The 23,083-nt window shown below is 32.1% G+C and overlaps 2 protein-coding genes across 3 annotated transcripts in view; one reads left to right on the top strand and one right to left on the bottom strand.

Annotated features, from left to right (window-relative positions):
• Positions 1 to 476: 476 nt before the first annotated feature.
• LOC145326307 (putative ammonium transporter 1) lies at positions 477 to 17,788 on the top strand. The gene is made up of 19 exons (XM_080169591.1): positions 477 to 546; positions 931 to 1,038; positions 1,652 to 1,707; positions 3,058 to 3,102; positions 3,384 to 3,463; positions 7,199 to 7,229; positions 7,565 to 7,683; positions 8,272 to 8,311; positions 8,548 to 8,646; positions 9,582 to 9,713; positions 10,345 to 10,414; positions 12,133 to 12,188; positions 12,569 to 12,677; positions 14,021 to 14,120; positions 14,797 to 14,891; positions 15,696 to 15,778; positions 16,139 to 16,258; positions 16,997 to 17,038; positions 17,458 to 17,788. The coding sequence occupies exons 1-19, from the start codon at positions 500 to 502 to the stop codon at positions 17,553 to 17,555; spliced, it is 1,530 nt and encodes a 509-aa protein (XP_080025717.1). The 5' UTR covers positions 477 to 499; the 3' UTR covers positions 17,556 to 17,788.
• A 654-nt stretch (positions 17,789 to 18,442) lies between these two features.
• Positions 18,443 to 23,083, bottom strand: part of LOC145326306 (uncharacterized) — a 62,209-nt gene continuing 57,568 nt past the window's right edge. For both annotated transcript variants that reach the window (XM_080169589.1, XM_080169590.1), the window contains 2 exons: positions 21,390 to 21,498; positions 18,443 to 21,182 (listed from right to left, as the gene is read on the bottom strand). In XM_080169589.1, coding sequence (XP_080025715.1) covers positions 21,117 to 21,182; positions 21,390 to 21,498 — 175 coding nt within the window. In that variant the 3' untranslated portion in view covers positions 18,443 to 21,116. The remainder of the gene's footprint in view (positions 21,183 to 21,389; positions 21,499 to 23,083) is intronic.

Here is a 23,083-nt window from a genome sequence, read left to right as displayed (position 1 = left end):
TTTAAAGATTGTGTGTTTTTAAAGTTTCCGTGATTTCCCTATTTCACAAGTTTGATGTTCATTGTATGACACTGCTCTATAGTAAATCTTCCGATATCTTTTCATAATCTTGGAGCTTCGCAATTGATGGATGTTGTCATCCTTGTTAATGAAAAAAAAATTAAAGCTCCTAAGTACAGTAAAGGGGACAGGCCTCAATTCTAAGACGCTATGCACGACGTAGTACAATAATGAAATTATCAAAAGTGAAAATCTGGTGTATTCTAGAAAAATTGACATTAAACGTTGGGCCTTGTTTCTTTGTCCAAAATGTATATAAATAAATCTAAGTTTTCTAAACTGAACTTAAAATCTGATCAAAATCTTACTATTAGTTGGATTCAATTGAGTGCACAAGGACTTCCAAGCTTTAAGAAGTCATGGAGTAGACTAAGCAATCAAATATAGCCATTACAGATTTTCAAAATACTTTCTTAGTTTCAGAGGAAAATCTTTAAAAATGGCTGACTCAACGATGGCTGCTAATATTACTGCATTAAAAGAGGAAATTCATTATTTTACCGTTTTATGTATGTAATAGTTAGTCATCAGATCTATTACAGACAGCTTTTCACAGATATTAAAATAGAAATTCTAAGATTAAAAACAGTTTTGTTTGACCCGAGGGGCTGAAGACATAGGCTAATACAACTGATATTAAGTCTATGATTTGTATTCTATTATTCGTAGAAAATTGACCTTAATACGATGCTATACATTATATTTCAGTATAGCTGAGAACCGTTTCTAATCCCAACGGATATTTATCGGTTCGAAGCCATACTGTAAAAATAATTATTTTTTAAGTGGTAAGATTTATATTTTGTTCTATTTTAATTAAATTATTTTTGAAAAATTATCCGAAAAAATAATGAATAAAATTGTACAGGATCAAGCTTTATTTCATGCCAGTGTTGACAGCTTTTTTCTCATTATTATATCAATTATAATTTTCTTCATGCAAGGAGGATTTGCTTTTCTGGAAGCAGGCTCTGTAAGGTCAGTGAATTCCGCGACTTTTGTGTAATATGCAGCTCACCTGTGTCTGTCATTGCGAGTTCGAATCTTGGCCAAAGCTTAGTCATAGTGAAAGACGTTAAAAGTTTTACCTACCGCTGATATTTAATGTTAGATGCACGACATTATTTGTATTGCGAAACTCATTACCCTGTATAGTTAGGCCCTCCAGACAAAGGTCATAAAATCAAAGTATCTGCAATAGTTGGAATGTAAATGCATTGGGACTTACTATAAAGGTTGTTTAGGAGTGATGCTCCTCTTTACCTAACCTAAGTTGCATTTTCTCTGTTTTGCTTGTTATCTTTTATTTGCCATCCACTTCAATTACTTTTCTCTCCTCTGTATCTCTTTTCGTTGTGGTGTTAGATCGGTTATTAGATTTTCACCTTATAAATGTAAAAGGTTTCGTGATTTATTTTAGTTTAATGTTTTTCATAGCACTGATCAATAGTTCGTTTTTTTCTGGATGTCTGTCTATAATTTTTTAGCTTCGCTACTTAGGGACGTTATAATCCTTGTTTCTTTCTTCTTAGATAATTTTAACCCACGAATACCAGTTTCATTCTTGTATACATTCTAATTTTTGTTTTAGGTCAAAAAATACAGTAAATATCTTAATCAAGAATATATTAGATTGTTTTATTGGAGGTAATTTTTGCCTTTATTTTTGTCAAAAATAAAAATACTACAATTTGATTTGATATCGTTGCTTGACACTTAATTATGCCCAGGTTGAATTTTCTACAACTTAAAACGTAAATTCGACAGAAAAACTAGTGAAACAGTAAAATTTTATGATTTTCGTGATATTTTATGTAAAATTAGTAAAAAAAATAATTAGCAACTTTTTAAATATTTTTTTTGTCGAATTTTACTATCATTTCTTTCAAATTCTACGGACAAAACTTATGAATTTAAGTTTTTTTAACCTCGTTAAATTACCTAGAGAATATTTTTGTTCAAATTTTACAATATGTTTCTGGAGGACAAGTGTCAAAAATCGGACTTTAATAAAAACAAAATTATTGTAAATAGAGTAAATTTTTATTTACTTTGTAGAATTTGAACTATTTTTAAAAAAACTTTTATTCTTTTAATTACATTTTTATAAGTTTCCCTTCTTTTGATATAATAATTTGGACATGTACTTGTATAAACTTATTATATTCAAGCAATAAAATAGTGTTTTACTAGGAAAATCTCAGAAAATGTTTAAACACACAAAACTTATATGTAGTTCATAATTTTGCCGCCAGATGATGTTTTTTAAAATATAAATATTTGTCTTCAAATCAGAATTAGATCAGAGGTGCCAGATATACCCTTTTGGGTGTAATTTACTAATTAAAAAAAATATTATATTTTACAGATTTTTTTTGTAAAGTTTTAACTAAATCTTTTGCGAATTTCAATTAAAAAAAAATTGTCTAATTTGGAAACAGATTCGACAACGTTAAGATTGTATAAATTGTCTAAATTTTAGAGCATTTTGTCTAAATTATGCTAAAAACGTTGTAAATTTTCCGACTTGGGTGGTAATTTTAAATGTACCTTTTAACTTTTTTTTTCTATTTAGGCAGAAGGAAATGTTGTTAGATTTGTTACTTTTTTGCTCTCAAATCCACGGAACAAAGATAACAACATCCATAAATTGCGAAGCATAATAAATCATGGCAGAACAAATAGACAAAATGAGTTTTAAAGCAGATATTTAGTTATCATGAAAAAATAGAAAGCACTCGTGTTAAAAAGAAATTCACAAAACCTTTATAGTAAATATACATTTTTGTCTTTGTCAGCTTGACAGACAGACCAACCGACTAAATGTATTAATACTGACAAAAATTATCAGCTGCCTTACACAGAATCCTAGACTTTTCCACAATATCTTTGACTGAAATACAGACTAACATTTCTAGTTATTAAGTAGCTTTCTTATATACTAACAACAACAGATATTGACAAATCATATCAAATAGGGAGCTCTTATCTGTTTAGGTGTGAGTTATTGGGCAATCGGTTGGGGTCTTGCCTACGGCCCAGGTATAATTTTAATTTGTTTAATCGGTTTTTTTAAACTAAAGGAAGCCTGGGCGTTCTTCTTTTAGAAATATTTTTTTCAATTTTGAAAATTCTATTCCACAGGTTTTTAACTGTTTTTTTTTGGAGGTTACCTTCACCCTCTTAAGAGAAACCCCCAATAGAAAGAATACCCCGCTCACAGTTTAGATTACCTCTTCTCTTTACCTAAAGTGCCCCTAGAGGCCTAAAGAGGCACTGGGTGCTGGCTAGTATTAAAACTAACAACTATTACATTTTTGTAGGAGGAAATCCATTTTGTGGCGGTTCCCAGTTTTTCAGTTATGCCATGCCTTATGATCTCTATCCGAAATGGTTCTTTCAGGTATTTACCAATAGATTGTATCAAGGAATTCAAAGCTCATTTTTTTGGATGGGATATGAATCAGCTTATACCAATAACGAAATTAATTCGGAAAAAAATCACGAAACCTATACGTGTTTTTCAGCTGTCGTAAAATTGACAACCTCTTCATTTGCCCCTCAAATATTATTTTAGATTTTTTTTCGCTTGCTGGTTATACCTTATACCTGGAGATGAATGGTAAAAACCCTTACTTTAGAGTAATGACCCAACAGATAAGGGATTCAAACCATGACTTAGACCATGGTTTTGCAGGTTTAGACCCCCTAATATCCGCGAAAAAATCTTTGGGGTAAATTGTTATGGGGGGAGGGGTGATAATTTATTTAACCCCACCTTCTTCCACACTCCCTCCCCCCGCCCTCTTAGATTTACTTACATGTCAAAACTGATAATATCCTTTAAAAAATATTTAGAAACAATCTAGAGCCTTTCATGACAGCATTTCTTTTGGCTTGGGGCAATATTTTATTACAGTTTTTAAAAATTTATTACTTGCTTAAAGTTTTGTAAACAAATAAATTCATATACAAAGTTAACAGGATGTATGTTAGTAGCTTAAAATCTCATCAACTGTTGGACTGAAATGATTATCCTATAGAGTGAAGCTTCTAATATGCACAGGGGAGATGATAACTATTTTGGAGAGGGTACCTCCATCCAAAAAAAGCTTCTAGAATAAAATTACCTCCTATTCAAATTTTTTCGTTTTTTTTTTCTTAAAACTATAATATAAAGTGAAGGGTTGAATCCTTACCTTCTTTCAAGTACCTAGCAAGATACCTCTAAAGGCGTAGTCGCTAGTAAATAAAATTAGAATTTTTCAAATACTACATGTATTTTTAAGTTTGAATAATGCAAGGAAAAACAGTCAATTTATATAACTTACTACATGGCGTAGTTGCAACAAACTGGGGTCAGAGTTCAATTACAAGTAAGAGTAAAAAGTTTTAAAAAGAAATAGTAACACCCAAGGGGGTGCGATGGAGATATCCTCCATAAAAAAGTTATAAACTTTTCCTGGATCTATATGAAGCTTCACTGTAAAGAAGAACTACATCAGTTCAGTGGTTCACGGGACTCTGCACTACAGAAAATAAACAGCTTTGTTACTTTTACAAAATAATATTTTAAATATATTTAAAAACCTAGCCTTTATATAATCCAAGATATTTTGTGAGAATATTGATTCCGGGTAACATATAATTACCAAATCTATAATTGAGCTCCAATAAGGAGAAAGATTCTTGAGAAAAATCACTACATGGTATTTTGATAATTAGATTCAGCAATAAATTAGTCTGGACCAAAAAAGGTCATTTAATTGTGTGTAGGGGGAAAGGGGGGGGCGTGGGCTGGGGGCGTAATGGTGCCCAAAGTGCGCAGAAATTCCTCCACCCAAAGAAATTGTTTAACCCAAGGGTAAATTTGCTTGAAGTGGAGGGGGGCTAATTACCCCCGACAAAATTTTGTTTTGGGTGTAACAAAACATTTCACACTCCCCTCTAGGGCGTCACTGGTGCAGCTACTTTAAAATTAGTTTATGTCAGTTACTACTGGACTTATAATACAAAGTAGCTTGATGTCTGTCTGTCCTTCTGTCTGTCCCTTAAGATCTCGGTAACCACTGAACTGATTGGATTCTACTCTTCAGGGAATATACCTACTGGTCCTGTGGTGGTTTTGGGCTATTTTTTGGGGTGTTGGACACCCATAACCCCCTCCCCCCCCCCCAACCTAAAACAAAACAATTCCCCGCCCATTATTTTTCTCTTTTTTTAATATGTGGTTGTTGCAGCACTAGAGGTTTTTATTTTTTTAATTATCTCTTGGGGCAAAGCCCCTGGAGGCTAGGGGCGAAGTCGCTACTAATAATATACTTCTTTATACTGTAAACAAATTGTCACTGCTGTATTTAAATTTTTCTTTCTTTTTATATTATCTTTCCATGTCCTTTGGAAGAGAGTATCTGTCAGTCAAAAAAACAGACTGGCTTATATTTAATTTTAGGCTACATATCCTATCTATAATACAAAGTAGTATGATGTCTGTTTGTCTGTCCGTCCGTCTGAAGCTTAAGATCTCAGTAACCACTAAACCGATAGGATTCCACTCATCAGGGTATATACCTACTGGTCCTGTGGTAGTCTTAGGCTATTTTCTTGGGGGTTGGGACACCCTTAACCCCCCCAAAAACAGAAAAATCCCTCCCAATTTCTTTGCTGAAGATTTCCCTGGTCCTTTACGAATTTCGCCTTAATTTTGTTTTGATCACCTCTTGGGGCAAAGCCCCTAGAGGTTAGGGACGAAGCCGCTAGTTAAATAAAAAAGTAGTAATTTTTATTTGTCTGATGTTTAAGATTTTATAATACTCCTGAACTGATTCGCGGTTTCTGTTCAGGAAAGATTTACATAGGTCTTGAGTTGGTTTTAGACAATTTTTCCTTCTAACCCTTTTGAATGTAAAGTCCCTATATAATAGGGACATAGCCGCTAGTATATTATAAATTAGAATGTTTACTGTCTAATGTTTATGACCATCCTCCAGAGGTGAGGGCCGAGACCACTTTTTGCAATAAATAGTGTCGTAATTCTACATACATTTTTTTGCGCGAGACTTTAACTAACGTACAGACCTATTGATTATAATTCTAAAGTAGCGAAGCTAAAAAATATCTCAGAGATTGCTTGCAAAATTAATAATCATGCCGAGTTTCAAATCGCAGACAATTCTTCCTTGGCTAAAATCTAAAATATCTAAGAGATGTTATGCCTTTAATGATTTTATTAACCCTTACAGATCGGGGGGGGGGGGGGGCTCCAAGAGCCCCCCCCTCTAGTTTTTTCAATCTCATTTTTTTGTAGGTAAGATGGAGTGCTGTGACTTCATGACTTTTTAAGTTTAGTAATTATACGTCGGCAAGAGTTGATTTTATTAGGATATCTGGTCTGTGTCGGTCGTGGTGTCCGGTCAAAGTCGGTTGGGTAGAACCAAAATTCTAAAAAAATTCTAAAAAAATCTTAATTTCTACATTATGACTTTTGTGTATAAGGAGAAACCTAAAATTTTTTTGGTGAATACTTAGATATCAATGACCTTCTGAGAAAAAATGTGTTATGACCGTTTGACCGCTCCCTGACCGACTTTATGACCGATTTTTGTCCGGCTTTTACTACAGACATATATCATGAATATCGTGGCTTCTATTACAGCTAGAGTCCTATAAATTTTTTTGGTAAATCCTTGAGCAACATCAAACAGATAAAAATATTAATCGGCGCCGCCAACTGCCGTTTTACCGCCGTAACCGCCGAAAATGGCGGTTTCCGTTATTTGCCGTTTTTTGGCGATGATCAGAAAAAGTAATTTTTTTGTTATGAAAAATAAAAGTTCGTCCTAAAATTTGGTCATCCTAGCTGCAAAATTGGCCGCTCTACAGCTGTTTTAAAATTTAGCGGCTGGCCGCTAAAAAGCGGCTAAGGAGCGGCCTGGCTGCTATGACTAGAAAAAGTAATTTTCTCTAAAAATACACATGAACCACCAGAAAAAAATTTTACGTCTTTATCTGTAACAGGAGCCGAGATAGAGGGGGGGGCTTTTGGAGCCCCCCCCCCCCCCCCCCGATCTATTAAGGTGGGAATTGGGGCCCGAGCTGTAAGGGTTAAAACTGAATTAACTATTTATTTATTTTTCAGTTTGTATTTGCTGCGACAACTGCCACTATAGGAAATTATTCTTAATATTAAAAACGTCTTTTTTTTGTTGGCTTCCAATTTACTTAAGGGAACTGTGCACGAACGAAAGCAAGTTTTGTTAAAACACCTCCTAGAAGTAAAGTCAAGCTTTTTGTTGTTGAATATATATACTAGTTTTCTGTTTAATGTTGACAATGTGTACCATCACTGCAGGAAGGTGCGTAACATCACTTGTTTTCTTCTGTGCATAGTCTCCTTTTTCTTGATTTATTTGGTCATAAGTAGTAACATCTTGGCCTTTAATACTGAGAATATACAAACTTTTGTATATTATAAACAAGTTAAGAATAATTGATCTGTAAACAGTGTCTGGTTCAGTAGCAGAGAGATGTCAGTTTGGAGCATATTTCACTTATTCTATCCTGCTGACCGCTTGTGTCTACCCGCCTGTTTCTCATTGGGCGTGGGACTCGGGAGATAGTGAGGTCAGACCTTTAATTTGATGTATCGCGGCTGATATATAAGTTTATGCATTTGAAAGATTATAAACTAAAAAAACACAGGATATAACGGCAGGCCTAGCATCAGAGTATATCAATGAAGAGCCAGGAAGGGAAGGGACATTAGCTGTTTTTATTTTTTACAATAGTTGGCAAAGTTTTCTAATAACATTTTCTTATTCGTTGCCTTAACAACTTTCAGGACTTTTATTAAATTTTGATCGGTTGGGTTGGTTCATTAAGCTGATTTTCCAAACGTTTCAACCACTAAGTGTATTCTACAGAAGGGGTAATTTTATGAATCAAAATTGGGGATGTACATTGATTTATCGTCTTTTGTCTTATCCCTTCAGATCCCTGATGAAAGGCAAAGTATACTTGCCATTCCAAACTGTTATTATTAATGTCACTCGCCTAACATTGCAGCAGAAAGTAAAACTTTTAACTCTAGTATAACAAAGTGTGGCTCGGACTAGAATGAGACACCTTCCCGACACTAAGCCGACACGTTCATTTGTAAAATTATTTCCTTTGATATTGTGATTTGTTAATTGAACATTTAAAAATATTTAGGGCTATGGACAAGGATGGCTAAACATGATGGGATATACAGGTATTGTATTAAAATTTGATTACTTTATGTTATTCTCATGCATCTAGAGGCCTTAAGGGGCAATTGGGAAAGGGGAAGATGACCATTTACTTTCAGTTTTAGCTCTAACAGAAAAAATATTCGGAGATGTTTTCTGTGGGCGATTTCTCTTTGGAACCAAAAATAGTCCTAAACCTTCCCTTATTAACATTTACTCTATATTTGTTCTATTGTTTTACATTATTTGAACATTTTAGATTTTGCTGGATCTGGAGTTGTGCATTTGCTGGGTGGTGTTTGTGCTCTTGTTGGCTGTGCTTTCATTGGACAGAGAAAGGGAAGATTTGATCTTAATGGTAAGATTCTATAATTAAAGTTATTAGGATTGGCAATCCGATTCCGGAATCCGAAATCCGCCCATTTGTATGACCCATTTGGGACCCAGAATCTGAATACGCAATTTGCAATTTAAATTGCGGATTCGGATTGTTAATTTTTTTTGACTTATGTAGCACTTAAAATGGGTAACATTAAAAGATTTTTTTTGTATTTTATTTTCACAGTAGCTTTTCATTGTTATTTTAGGTTAGTTTGGGTTAAGTAAGGGTTAGAAAATGGCTAGAATTTTTTTGATTTGCAAAAAAGACCTTTAAAAATATACTCAAAAAGGTATACATTTTCGCATGGCTTGACAGGTATTACGGCCAACTGTTTTAAGCAATTACTGCCATATGACGTACGTCTAGTCATGCTAATCAACCACAAATATATCTAACAAAGCTAGAACTCTGGACCCCTTCAAATTCTCAAGGGATCAGAAAACGGACGATAATTTGATGTACATCCACAATGTTGATAAACAAATTACCCCTTCCGTAGATAATATTTATTGGTTAAAAAGTTTGGATACTGAGCTGTTTCTTTGGATTAAGCTTTATTAAAAGTATTCAAAGTTTTAACCCTGCAAAGTTATAAAATCAAAAAATATATGTAAGATACAAATACAATTAAAAATACTATAGCAATAAACAACCTAAATCAAAATCAGTTCTGCCCGGGTAGCCACGAATAGATCACTGTGGATCTGGCTACTTTGCCCGAAATAGATTAATTGAAATGCTCGCCGCCTCTAGGTCTGTCTCAACAGTTTTGTATAAGTATAGATGCATAACTAGGGTCCCCTCCTCGTACGCGGACATACAGTAATTTAACCCCTATTCACCCCATTCTCTTTTTTTAATGTCACAGCCTTAATTAAAATTATTATGTTAAGATATATTTTATTTGTCAGGTAATGCTATGGAGATGTCTGGTCACTCGGTCCCTCTGGCCGCCCTGGGAGGATTTATTCTCATCTTTGGATTCTTTGCTTTCAATGGAGGCTCTCAGGGATCCATTTCTAATCCTGGAGATGGAGCTGTAGGTTTGTGCTTTTCATGTTTTTTTTCTTATTAGAATTTATATAGAATATACGTGAACATTATCACAGAGGAAAAATTGTCGTTAACAATTGCGTATCTAACATGGTCAGTTCGTTCATCCATTATTAGGGGAAAGGATGGGGTTAAGGATGTGGACGGGGGTCGTTATTATTCAGCTGCAAGTTTCATTATAATTAGAATACATTTTAATCTGGTTTAAGATCCAATCAATAATAAATCCATTATTACTAGTGGCACTATCTATTACAATAGATTTTCTCTGAAGATTACCAAAGATTGGACACAACGTTTTTAAGCCACAACGAGTAAGCTATCGTGTTTAATAACTTTGGTTACTTGTTTAATTTACAGCCCTTTGTCCCTCCCTCCCTGGAATAGAGAGACAGGAACAAATCATTAGGCATATAAACTAGTTAAACATCTCTTTGCTTGGTAAAAAATAAAAAGATTCTGATTATAATATTAAACCAAATTAGTAGCCGGGGCCACCGGTCGCTCGGGTCGAACAAAACTGGAGTTAAATTTATATAATTTATTTGTCATTTTAATATCCACGAAAAACTGTCAATAACAAGTTGCGATAAATAACCATTATAAACTTTAATCTTTAAGTTGGTTTGGCCATTGTGAATACAGTGCTTGGAGCATGTTCTGGAGGTCTTACTGTTCTTTTTGTTAACAGGTACAAAATAACAAGCATGAAAACATCCATAAATAGCGAAAAGGTCATGGATTGCAAACGGACTAAGTGACAAACCTATACCTAAATATATGAAAAATATATGATTTTGATTAAAATATATTTATATTTATATCTGTTTTATAGCATAAACTTAAATAGCAGCTGCTTTTGGTTACAAGTTTCCACTGTTAATTTTTTATTAATCAGCACCAATGAAGCACAAGATCTCAAAAACAGCATTTTGGGTAAAAACTGGTGAACCAAAAAGATATGCAAATCCAAAACAAATCAATGGAAAAATTATTTTTTTTGCACTTTTCTCCTGTTTTAAAGATTGATTCTGATAAATTAACAATTTTTAAGGGATTTATGCATTAATTATTATGAAATGTAGTATAAGGTAGATATTAATGATTTTTTAAAATAAGAAATATTAGAAAAAAAGAAATTCGACCCCTATCACTTTAGAGGACAATTGCTGACCTCCAGTCTTATGGATGAAGCTAAGTACATATTAAAAATAATAATAACTCCCACAAGTATACAAAAATGATTTTTAATGTGTTAAAAAAATCCATTTTAAAATCTTGATTTTAAGGATGATGGCCTTTAAGATGCTCCTATGGGTAGTGATGGTGAGCCAAATGTTATCAAAGTGCATGACCATGATGACAACTTATATATTGAACTATGGTCCAATTTTTGTATTCATAGCAGCCTCCAGCAAAGCAGTATTAAAAAAGAAAAAAATTGTAATTTTAATTACTCCATTGCATAAGGTAAATACTGTCGTTTTTAGAAGATGTTTATATTTCTTGTCATCAGGCTCCATTGGAGATTGCTATGACTACAAAAAATGGTACATAGGTTGATAGACAAGTTGTTGTAATGGGCATGTACTTAGATAACATTTGGCTCACCATCATCACCAATAGGAGCATCTGAAAGGATATCATCCCCAAAATCAAGATTTTGAAATGGTTTTTTTTAACACATTAAAAAGCATTATTGTATACTTTTCAGAGTAATTTTTATCTTTAACATGTATTAGGCTACATCCATTAAACTGGAGTCAGCAGCTGACCTCTAAAGTGACAGGGGTTGAATTTCTTTTTTTCTAATATTTCTTATTTTAAAAAATCATTAATTTCTACCTTATACTAAATTTCATAATAAATAATACATAAATCCCTTAGAAAATTGTGAATTTATCAGAATCAATCTTCAAAACAGAAGAAAAGTGCAAAAAAAAATCGTTTTTCCATTGATTTGTTTTGGATTTGCATATCTTTTTGGTTCACCAGTTTTTACCCAAAATGCTGTTTTTGAGATCTTGTGCTTCATTGGTGCTAATTAATAAAAAAAACGGTGGAAACTTGTAACAAAAAGATGCATCTACATATTATATTTACAGTAAATTCGTCCCAAATGAATAATGAAGCTGACATTCTGAAAATTCGGATTTGCCTATTTTTTTGGTTCGCAGTTTATTAATCATCTAAGAAGAACATTTTATTAGAGTAGGCGAAAAATTTGGTGCAATTTCCAAGTAATTATATACAGATTTTTAAAGTTTTATTTTTGATTATCAAATCATAACATCATTAGTGATTCTTTTGGTAGGCTAACCAACCCACTGAAATGCTTTCTTTTTTTCCGTTTTTTTTTAAATCAAAATGTTGCATAGCATTTTTAATATGATTTTTATTTAAATTTAGATTAATTCTGAATCAAACTTGGAGTTTTCTGTTCACCTTGAATGGAGCTCTAACAGGTAACAATATTCTCCCCTTTATGTTATCAACCTAAATCTAGAATAATCTTTCTGATGATATAAAAATATAAGATTAAAGTTAGCCTTAAGGGACAGAACATTAACTATTAATATTATGATTATCATTTTGATATTCGAAATGTGGCGATTCGATACACAATTTTTCAGTATGGCTTAGAACTGGTCCTAATTCAGCGGATATTAGGCAGTTTCGTAGCAAAACTGGAATATTTTTAGAAAAAAAGTACGACGTAATTTTCAATATTAGTCAGAAAAATTGTGAAAAAATGATTGGCCGAGGCATATTCATATATTTTTAGATGCGACAGATTGATTTAATTTTAATAAGGTTTGTATTAACTCAAGATTTTTCTTGCAAGGTATGGTAGCTCAGTGTGCTGGCTGCAATTTTTATGAACCCTGGGCAGCTTTGGTTATTGGTGTCTTTGGTGGACTTGTTTATATTGGTGTTCATTATCTTATGTTAAGGTAATTTTAAATATTTAATAATTTTAATTTGTATGTTTTTGGTGGACTTGTTAGTAGCGAAGCTACTCTATAATTCGAAATGTCCGTCTGTCCGTCTGTCTGAGACAGAGTGGGGGAAACGTGATTTTCTCGGCTCCTATCAAAAATAGACAGCTGAATTTTTTAGTGAAGATTCCCATGACATATGCGCATCTAATCTATATATTGTTTAGTCCATCTGTTTGTTAATTGGGGTGCTAGATCGATTCCTAGATTTTTTGTTTTCGTAATTTTCTCGACTCCTTTTCAAGTCAGACAACTGAAATTTTCAGGATTTAAGTAAATTTGCATCCTACATGTTTTTACTAAGTTTTATTAAGATTTGTATATTGATTGGGGTGCTAGATCGATTCCTAGTTTTTTCAAGTTTTCATAATTATCTCAACTCCTGTTCAAGATAAACTCCTGGAATTTTTAGGGATTAATTAAGTCAACATTTTACGCATTACTATTAAAGTTTTTTTTTTTCAAAAAATAATAATTGGTTGGGGTGCTAGATCGATTCCTAGTTTGTCAAGTTTTCCTGATTTTTTCGACTCCTGTTCAAGATAAACAGCTGGAATTTTTAAGAATTAAGTCAACATTATACATATTTTCATCAAATTTGATAAAGACTTGTTTTTTGTTGGAGTGCTAGATCGATTCCTAGAGTTTACGTTTTTATTATTAGCTTAATGCTTCAAATTCATTATACATTTTAAAAAGGTTTCGTGATTTATTTCATTTATATCTTTTTACCATACCCAAAAGATTATTTTTTCCTGATGTCCATCAATAAATTTTGAGCTTCGCTACTTATGGATGTTGTCATCCTTGTTTATATTGGTGTTCATTATCTTATGTTAAGGTAATTTTAAATATTTAATAATTTTAATTTGTATTGATTATTATAAGTAAGCTTGTCTTAATAACATGTATTTCAGGTGCCCTCTTACCTGATATTTAAGGCTTTTGTAAATTTTAGTTTTCTTTTAAGCACTAATGCACTAAATGGGTACTCTCCTTCCCTCAAAATGCCTTGTCAAGCACATACTTTCCCTCCATCCATTTCATAAAATTAAATGAAAATGAGGGGGTTTGATTGATTGATAATGTAAGGTCATGTTTAATTAGGTTCTTTGGGTAATGGTTAGCCCCACGGAGTTTGAAACAAGAAAAATTATCACCCCTTTACTTTATCTTATTTAAAAAATAAAGTGGTAAGGGAGTATTGTTCAGTGCTTGATAGGCACTGTGTCGGAAAGCACCAAAAACGTTATGAAATCATTTATTTTATATTTAACCTAACAATGTATCTTGTTTAGATTACGCCTTGATGATCCCTTAGATGCTGTAGCTGTCCACGGTGGAGGTGGTCTTCTTGGGGTTCTATGTGTTCCTTTCTTTATGGTAGCCAATCTTGAGGTAAACTTTGTTTCTAACACAGATGTAATTTATTCAGGGATCTAAAGGGATAAGACAAAGACCATTATATTGATGTATTTCCCTTAATGATGCAACATAAATTACCCCTTTCTGTAGATTAAAATTAGTGGTTGAAACATTAAAACACTCAACTTAATGAATCAACCAATTAAAATTTACTAGAGTCCTCAAAGTTGTTAAGCCAATGAATAAGAAAATTTTATTATAAAACTTTGGGGACTAGAGTAAAAAACAGCTCATTGTAACCTCTCTCTTTGCATTTATTGAATATAACATAATATCAATAACAGTTTAGTTTAGTTAGTGGATACTCTAGGGATGGATTTACCCCTCATGTTATTTTTTTGAGAGGGGGAATGCAAAATCTTCAACTTCTTTTTATTAGCTGAAAACCTTTCTTCAAAATAGTATTACGAACGATGTATATGTTTACAAAATCTAAGCAATCATACATTTTGGACTTATATTTTTTTACATTTATCCTACTATAATTGTAGCATGTCCTTCCGTCCAAAAGTAATTTAATGAAAATACCTGTATGCCTAGTATCTAAGCAATTAGTATGCTCCTATGTAGTGAAGATTTTGCTACACTATCTAACTATGCAAATTAGACTTCCTCAAATATTTCTTAATATACATATATATTTTTTCAGGTGGGATCCCGTGGTATTCTATGGGATGGTCATCTTTCCAGTCCTTGGGTCACCCTGGGTTACAATATACTTGGTGCAGTTGTCATAGCTCTGTGGTAAGTATTTCAATTTCATATAATGATAGCTGTTTCCCTAGTATCTGGAGGGGGGGGGGGGGGGGGAATAGTTGTCATAGCTATGTGGTAGGTATTTTATTTTCATATTATAACTGTTCTTTGCATCTAAGGGGTGGGGACATTGTCATAGCTTTGTGCTTGTTATTCTTTTTCATTTACTGGGGCAGTAAAATAGCTCAAAACTATCCTAGGACTAAATTTAAAAAAAAATAGTCTAAAACTATATTTAATACATATGAGATGTTTGCTTAAATAAATAATTAGATTGGTTAAAAAGATCTGCATGGACAGACAAACAAAAAACTTTTTTTTTCATTTAAAACTAGTGGCTACGCCCCTAGAAGCCTCTAGGGGCACTAATAGGAGGTGGATAAGTCGACCTCATCCTATTTTAAATTTGAGTTTCTAAAGAGTTTTGAAAAATATTTTTTTGGGGAGGGTAGTGAAGACATCCTCTCCAAAAATAGTTTTAAACTCCCCAGGACCTATAAGAAGCTTCGCTGTAAAGGAGAATAATATCGGTTCAGGAGTTAGCAAACTCCTTCGAGACAGACAAAAACGATACTACTTTATATAATAGGATGATTGTATAAGTAAAAATTCCCTACAACTCATATTGCTCGTCGTCTATACATTATCCTGTCCATACTTATAATGAGGAAACTAAGAGTGTTAAGAGATGTTTATATTATATCTTAAATATCAGATAAAATGAAATATAAAAAAAATTGTTAAACGCCAATTAGGTGTAGTTATTTTGTTTCTGATTTTTCTAAATTTCAGGTCCACCTTGTGGTCAGTAATGATCTTTGGTACTCTTTATTTTTTCAAATTGCTGAGAGTTTCTGAAGAATTAGAACGAACAGGTTTGATATGATTTATTGTAGTTTTATTAGTAGCAAACCTACTCTACTGTATCGGTCTTCTTAGTTTAAAGAAATGAAAATGTTTTTTTTTCAATCTTTTTTAAGATCAGCTGTTTACAAAAAATTATTTTTTGCCGCTAGATTGGATTAGTTATGTTTTTTTCCTTTCTTTGCGATTTCTCTTGGAAGTGTGGTGGTTCATTCCCCTAAAAATTCCAGAACCTATGAGAAGCTCTACTGTAAAGGAGAACTATATCGGTTCAGCGCGGCGGTTAGCGAGATCCTTCGGGGTACACACAGACAGACAGACAAACATTCAGAGATCCTGTTACTTAATCATGAGAATATTTTTAATAACAGGTATGGACATCCTGAAGCATGGAGAAGCTGCTTACCCAGCACAAGCTTGGATTGAAGAACAGTACAGGAAAAGACAACAGTCCATGTATGACAGAAAACCCTCTCATATGCAGGGTCCAGGTATTACTGTTCAATTAAACCAGCTGTAACCAACAATTGAATTAATTCGAAAAACTATTTGATAATTTCAGCAGATCTGAGTAAAGACCTTTTTATCTGCCCCCCAAATTTTACTTTATATTTTTTCGCCTGTTAGCTATACCTTATTCCTGAATTTAACTGACTTCATGGATCCATCGATTTTTGTTGAGAAATATTAGGATCTTAGATTGGTTAGAATCAGACAGAGCTGTGTGTTAACTCAAGACGTTTAAACTCTGCCTATTGCTTAAATATTTGATACATTACATTAAGAGTGAAGGAGGGAGGAGGGGGGGGGGGGATTCTGGCTCATGAAAAAGACTCAATTCACAGGAATCTAAAGTGATAAGTCAATGGCCAATAAATTAATGCATATAGCCAATGTCCATACACAAAATTACCCCGTAAGTAGATTAAAGTTAGTAATTAAAAGTTTGAACATTTAACTAATTGAAACAAGAAATCAAAATTTTATAAATGTCATAAAAGTTGGAAGGCAAACGAATAAGAAAACGTTATTTTAAAACTTTGGGATTAGTGTAATAAATAGCACAATGTCCTCTGTCTCCCTGCTCAATTCATTACCATGCAAAAATATAATTAGACTTTAATTCAGAGAAGTGTGTAATATTAGTGTTAGCTGTTTTGGAGTTAAAATGCAAATTAATTAACCATGAAGGTCAAATCCAAATATCCTCAGAAACACTTTTTTTTCAGGTTTTGAAACCCCGAATAATAATACTTCAACTGCAGATTCAGGTATAGTTTTTTTCATTTTTTTTAATGCCGCTACCATATTAATAGATAATGTCAGCCTGTCGATGCATAAAAAAAAAGAATATAACCTCTTCGCGTATTTCCTAGATTTTTAGAGTCCAATTTTTTAATGCTATAGAAGGAATGTGATTTTCTCTGCTACTATTTAAGATAGATTGCTATTTGTTCTGTAAAAATAATATTACTCACTAACAGCATATAACTTACTTTCGTCAGTCATTCTCAAAATACATCTAAATATATTTTATAAAGGTTTCGTGACTATAATCTATATTCTTACAATCCAAATTTTTTTTTGCCAACTAAATTTCCTCTGTATTTATGTTTGTCCATCCGTGATTTTGGGAGCTTCGCTACACATGGATGTTGTCATCCTTGTCAACAACACTTTGATATTTTAGAAAATGTTGAACTTGGAAAACTGAATGGACATGGAAAGTTGATTTTAAAAGAACAACAAAACGAAAGCGGCATCGATAACAGTGGCTTTTCTCATTAAATACAATATTTTAATATTTTAGAACTTATTTTAATATTTTTTATTGCTCAGCTGTTAACAACAAATCAAAATTATTTGGAAATTGTATTTTGATATGAAATATCATATCATATAGTATTTTAGTATGTATAGCATAACCCTGATTCTATGTACCTTAATAATGTATAAAATACCTCAAACACAATCATGTTAAATAAAAAAGTAATGAAATCAAATAAATTTGTATACTTATACATCTTAAAATGTTATTTTTTCATCTAATTATGTAAATTGTTAAGGATTTTATCATGTGCAAAAGAAATTCTTTATTTTAGAGAAGCTTTATTTAGGTCCTAGAATATTGGCTTAAGGCTCTTTATTCTTAAATTTAAGTCCTGGGTTGGTTTTAGGCTATTTATCTGTTTCTTTTCTTTACATACGAATAAAAGCCTCTATATGATAGGAGCGCAGATGTTAGTCTATAATACAAAGTAGAACGATGTCCGTCTGTCCGTCCGTCCGTCTGAAGCTTAAGATCTCGGTAACCACTGAACCGATCGGATTCTACTCTTCAGGGAATATAACTACTGGTCCTGTGGTGGTTTTAGGCTATTTTTTTTTGGGGGGGGGATACCTCCAACCTCCCCAAAACAAATAAATTCCCCCCTATTTTTTTTACGAATTTTGCGAATTCGTTATATAATCGCAAAAGTTTTTCCTGCTGGGTAGGGGCGAAAATTTGCGATCCGTTGTGCTGGGTAAGTAATAGAAGATGTAATTATACCTCTTGTGGCAAAGCCCCTAGAGGCTAGGGGCGAAGCCGCTAGTTTATTCATAAAGCACAAGACCAGTAGACAAAGGGACATTGGTAAATCATAAAATAGCTTTGCTAAAATAAAATAACACCATTTATAAAATATTTATTTATTTTTATATCGGACAGAAAAGAAACACTACTAAGAAGAAAATTAAAGCAATAAATGCGATTTTTTGAGCTTACAAATCATCAAAATCATACAATACACACATGGCTACAACTTTAAATGGCTTTCTATTTGGGTTGGGCCGGATATCTGACCAACGTTCGATATCCGGCAAATTATCTTATAACCGGATATTCGGCATTAAAAATCAGCTGGATATCCGGTATCCAGCCGGATATTGAAAATGGCCGAATATCCGGCCAAACCGGATCAACCCTAGTTTCTCTTTAAATAAGTCTTTATAACCCAAGAAGAATGGTATAATTGTAGAAATAAATGTATTCAAAGTCAAAAGGAGTCCCAAGAAATTTTCAGTGGCTGCAATTTCAGGGATCTTAAGGGATAAGACAATGACCAATAAATTAATCTACACAAAATTACCCCTTCTGTAGATTACAATTTATATTACACTCAACCTAATGGTCCCCAAAGTTGTTAGGCCAATGAATACGAAAACGTTATTATAAGAATTTTGGGCCTAGTGTAATAAACAGTCCAATGACCCCTCACTCCCTGCTACAAATCACCACCCCCTGAATTAGATATTTTATATATTTTTGATCAACATAAAGAAATCATTGCTATTGAAACTTTTAGAAAGCCAATATTTAGTTGAAGCCAAGTGTGAAAAGGTCGGATCTAATAAATATTATTATTTTATCAACTATCTGTCTTTTATACTCATTATTAATGTAAAAATCATAATAAGTTAGCTATTTTGAATTAATTAATTTCTTTTTAAAAATATCTTTTTATAGGGTAAGGTCAGAAAATCCTCTTTTTAAAATCATCTCTTTTGAAAAAAAAAGTTTTATTCCACTGAAATTTTATGTAAAAAATGTTACTTTGAAGAAAAAAGGGCAGTACCGCCGAAAAAAACTATTATTTCTAACCACCGCCGTTTCTTCATAGTACACATCAAAAACATTCAAATAACTGCCATGGTAATTCTCATTGATTTGTTTTGAATTTATAAGTGTTGGTTTCAAAAAGTAACATTTCCGCTGCTCCCCCATTGTTTTATAATCTTCTAATCTAAACAACAGATCTTTTTAAACAACAAAAATCAACAAGTTTTAAGATATGAAAATAAATTATATCTAACCCCTACGGTCATTGATCATAGTTTGACAAAAAGTTCACATAACAGTTTTATAGAAATTTCGGATTAAATGTGTGGCCGCGCAGGCTGTGTCCGCAGCTTAGACTTGGCGGCCGACTACATGGCCCTCAATATTCATTGAAAGACGGCCTTTCATGGCAAAGGCTTGATCCGAAATTTCTATTCGAATTTTAGGATAAAGCTCATGACATTTCTTACATACACAAAATCCTGACTTTAATAAAATTGAATAATTAAGAGTAATTGTAAATCAAAATAATCTAAAAAGGCTATTTTCTCAAAAGTTAGACAAAATACATTAGGTAAAGTAAAGTAGTGCTGTTTTCATTTAATTAAGTTTAAAGGTTATATTTATAGACACTTTTATAGTTTGTTAATTCAAATTTATTTTTTCAATGATACAAATTTATTTTCTTTGAAAAAAATCAAACTTTAAATAATATTATCAAACACTATTTTAATGTTAAAGTTACTTTAAAAATCAAATTCTCAATCCATTTTATAACAAAGGATATCTAAAAAAAACTAAATTTTCATTGCAAGCATCTTTTATACATTAACTATTAGATAAACTATTAAGATAACAAATTAAATTTAAATAGATATATACACAATAATTCTAAAAATATATCACCAAGTAGTGTCTAAGATACTATAATAATAATAATATATGTAGGACTAGGTATGGTGTGTATAATGTAATATAATCACAAAACTAAAGTGATATAAAATTTCTTGCAAAAATGAAGAAATACACTAATAACTACAGGATGGATGGATTAAGTACAGTATTACATATTTATACCATTAAACAAGGACGAGCATTTCCTCACATAAGATTTTATTCACACAAAAATTTATTGGCTTAAATTTTTGATTATTCATTTGAACAGTTACTAAAAAAAAGGACTGTGCAAGAATGAGAGCAATGATGTTAGGCATTTCTTAAGGACCATACTTGGATAAGATTACGATAGACCTTATTTTTTTCGTTGATTTTACCATATTTAACAGAAACCTTAATAAATCCACCAAAGAAATGTCTCACATTATTGGGGAAAGATGATTAACATCATTTGCTTTTGTACTTGCAGAGTCCCAATAAAATCAATTCTTCTTGATGTAATTTTTTTCCTTTAATTTTTTTTTTGGAAAATTCATCTTAGAAAATTTTCTTCAAAATATTTTGAACTATAATTAAATATGAAATTGAATATTTTTGAAATGATATAGTTTTTTTCACTATTGTTTTCACTTATTTTAAAAGAATTTTTCGCATTAACCTGTTTAAAATTGGAAAGTAAATTGTTAGATTATTATGAAGAAAGTAGTGTTACCAAATTATATGAAAGTTAATTAATTTGGGTACTACCAAAATTATTTTTCAGATATAACTATTATGTTATCAAGAATGAATTTATCATTTATTTGTTGACGAAGTTTCGTGATAGATTTTCAATATGACGGAAAATATTTTTAGAGAACATGGAGTTGTTTAGCAGATGTGGATGAAAGTAGATTGCTGCTGGCTAGATTACTCACCTAAAAATATTTCTCATTAGGAACACCAAGAAATTAGTTATAATTATCTATCAAGAAAATGGTTTTAATATCATGATTGTACTTTTCTTATCTTCGTAGAAAACTGGATATAATACGGTATGATACATGATTGTTCAAAATGGCTTAGAACCGGTTATATCCAGCGGATATTAATCGATGTCTAAGTCATACTAGAAATGTAATTACCTGACTACTGGTGCTAGCATTGCCACCGTTTAACTGTACAGACTGTACATTCTGGTTGAAGGGGGGAGGGGCTAGCATACCATTTGGACTCGGTTGGGGAGTGCAGCTACTAAAATAGTATATACAAGATTATATATAAATAGAAGAATATACATGGATGATATGACAGGAGAAAAATTGTCGTCAATTTAAGTTTCCAACATGGACCACACTTTTAAGCCAGTAAGTCCATCCAGTAAGACGAGATTGGGTGGATCTGGGGATCGTTTCTTTAGCCAGCTACAAGTTTCACTTTATTAGATAGAATATCCCAACTGAGAGAATATATTTACTTGAGATGAAATATCCCTACTTAGTTTCATCTATATAATTGTATAAGCATATCTAAATCACAAAAAAACTTATGAAATCAAAATATTGTAGCAAAAATCAGGAAAAATTTGCAGTTTAGAAATTGAACAATTTTAAAGATTATCTAATTTTGTTGATAGTAAATTGGTTAAATTGCTGTAAGCTAAATGAAGTTGCTTCACAAAATTTGTTAGGAAAACACAAGGTATTTGGAGATAGGGCAATGCAAGATTTCTCACTTTTCCTTAAAAATAAATAGTTTGTTAGCTGGTAAAATGTCGGTTTCCCTAGGAGTGTCTATTCGAGCATATAAAAACCTCTTTTTTGAAAATTACATTGAAAATAATAGGGGAGGCAGTTTTTTTGTGTGTTAGTTTTTTGCATAAGGTGAGGCTAGGTTATATTGGATACAGGGTAGCCTAAGAGGAATGTTGCACTTTAGGGGTGTTTGTAAGGAATAAAAAATACCCATTCATCCCCCCTCCAATGCACCATTTTTGGCTTCTGTAAGGCAAATGGGGTAAGGGTTACTGTGCTCGCTTTGTACTTTGGGGAAAAGTACTCTTAATGTTTTGAAAAGTTGAGAATTAATATTATGTAAAAAGGTACATATATATAAGATTAAAACTAGTTTTGATATTATAATTGTACATTTTTATATTCGTAGAAAACTGGATATAATACAATACAATACATAATTTTTTCAATTTGGCTTTAAACCGATTCTAATCCAGCGGATATTAATCGGTTTCGAAGACAAACTGAAAACATATTTACTTAAGTTCTTAACACAAACTAACAAAGGGTAAACACAGGTTTTTAAGGATGGGTAAATGGAAAATATATAAATCTCCCTCCGAATATTCAAACAAAACGAAATAATTTTTACTTTTGAATTCGAGGGAAGCTTCAAATTCCATATGACATGGGTAAAAAGGGAAGCTTTACAAAGTGACTCAAAACATCAGCTTTGTGACGTCATAAAAATGAGGGATTATCCTTCTCTTTTTAAAATTTTTTTCCCCCACTTCTTCTATCATTTTATGACGCCACATTGCTGATTTTTTAGACACTTCGTAAAGTTTTGTAAAAAAAGTTTAATTAAAACAGATTTCTTAAAAAAAAAACACTACGTCTCATCAACATATGTAAAATATTCTGGTTTTAACTAGATAGGTTATTTTAAATGTTAGTAAGGGTTTGGTAACTTAGGTTTTTTATCTGAAAATAATTGTTATGTAATACAAAAAGGTTTTTTAATCATTACAGCGCAGTGGTAATATTTTAGCATAAGTAAGGGTAATAAAAGGATAACTTCCAAGGGATTAAAACCTTTATATCAT

The sequence above is a fragment of the Acartia tonsa genome, chromosome 8, assembly GCF_053477335.1.
Source record: "Acartia tonsa isolate MP-2025a chromosome 8, ASM5347733v1, whole genome shotgun sequence".
Taxonomy (NCBI): Eukaryota; Metazoa; Arthropoda; class Copepoda; order Calanoida; family Acartiidae; genus Acartia; species Acartia tonsa.
Note: the sequence above shows the minus strand (reverse complement) of the source record. Positions and strands in the feature narration are given on the sequence as shown.

What these genes read in the sequence shown, in the direction of transcription:
- LOC145326307 (XM_080169591.1), top strand. Translation starts at nt 500, where the DNA reads ATGGCTGACTCAACGATGGCTGCTAATATTACTGCATTAAAAGAGGA. An exon ending in GGGTCTTGCCTACGGCCCAG is followed by an intron (nt 3,103 to 3,383) that starts GTATAATTTTAA and finishes ACATTTTTGTAG; the next exon opens with GAGGAAATCCATTTTGTGGC. An exon ending in TACTTCAACTGCAGATTCAG is followed by an intron (nt 17,039 to 17,457) that starts GTATAGTTTTTT and finishes TTGATATTTTAG; the next exon opens with AAAATGTTGAACTTGGAAAA.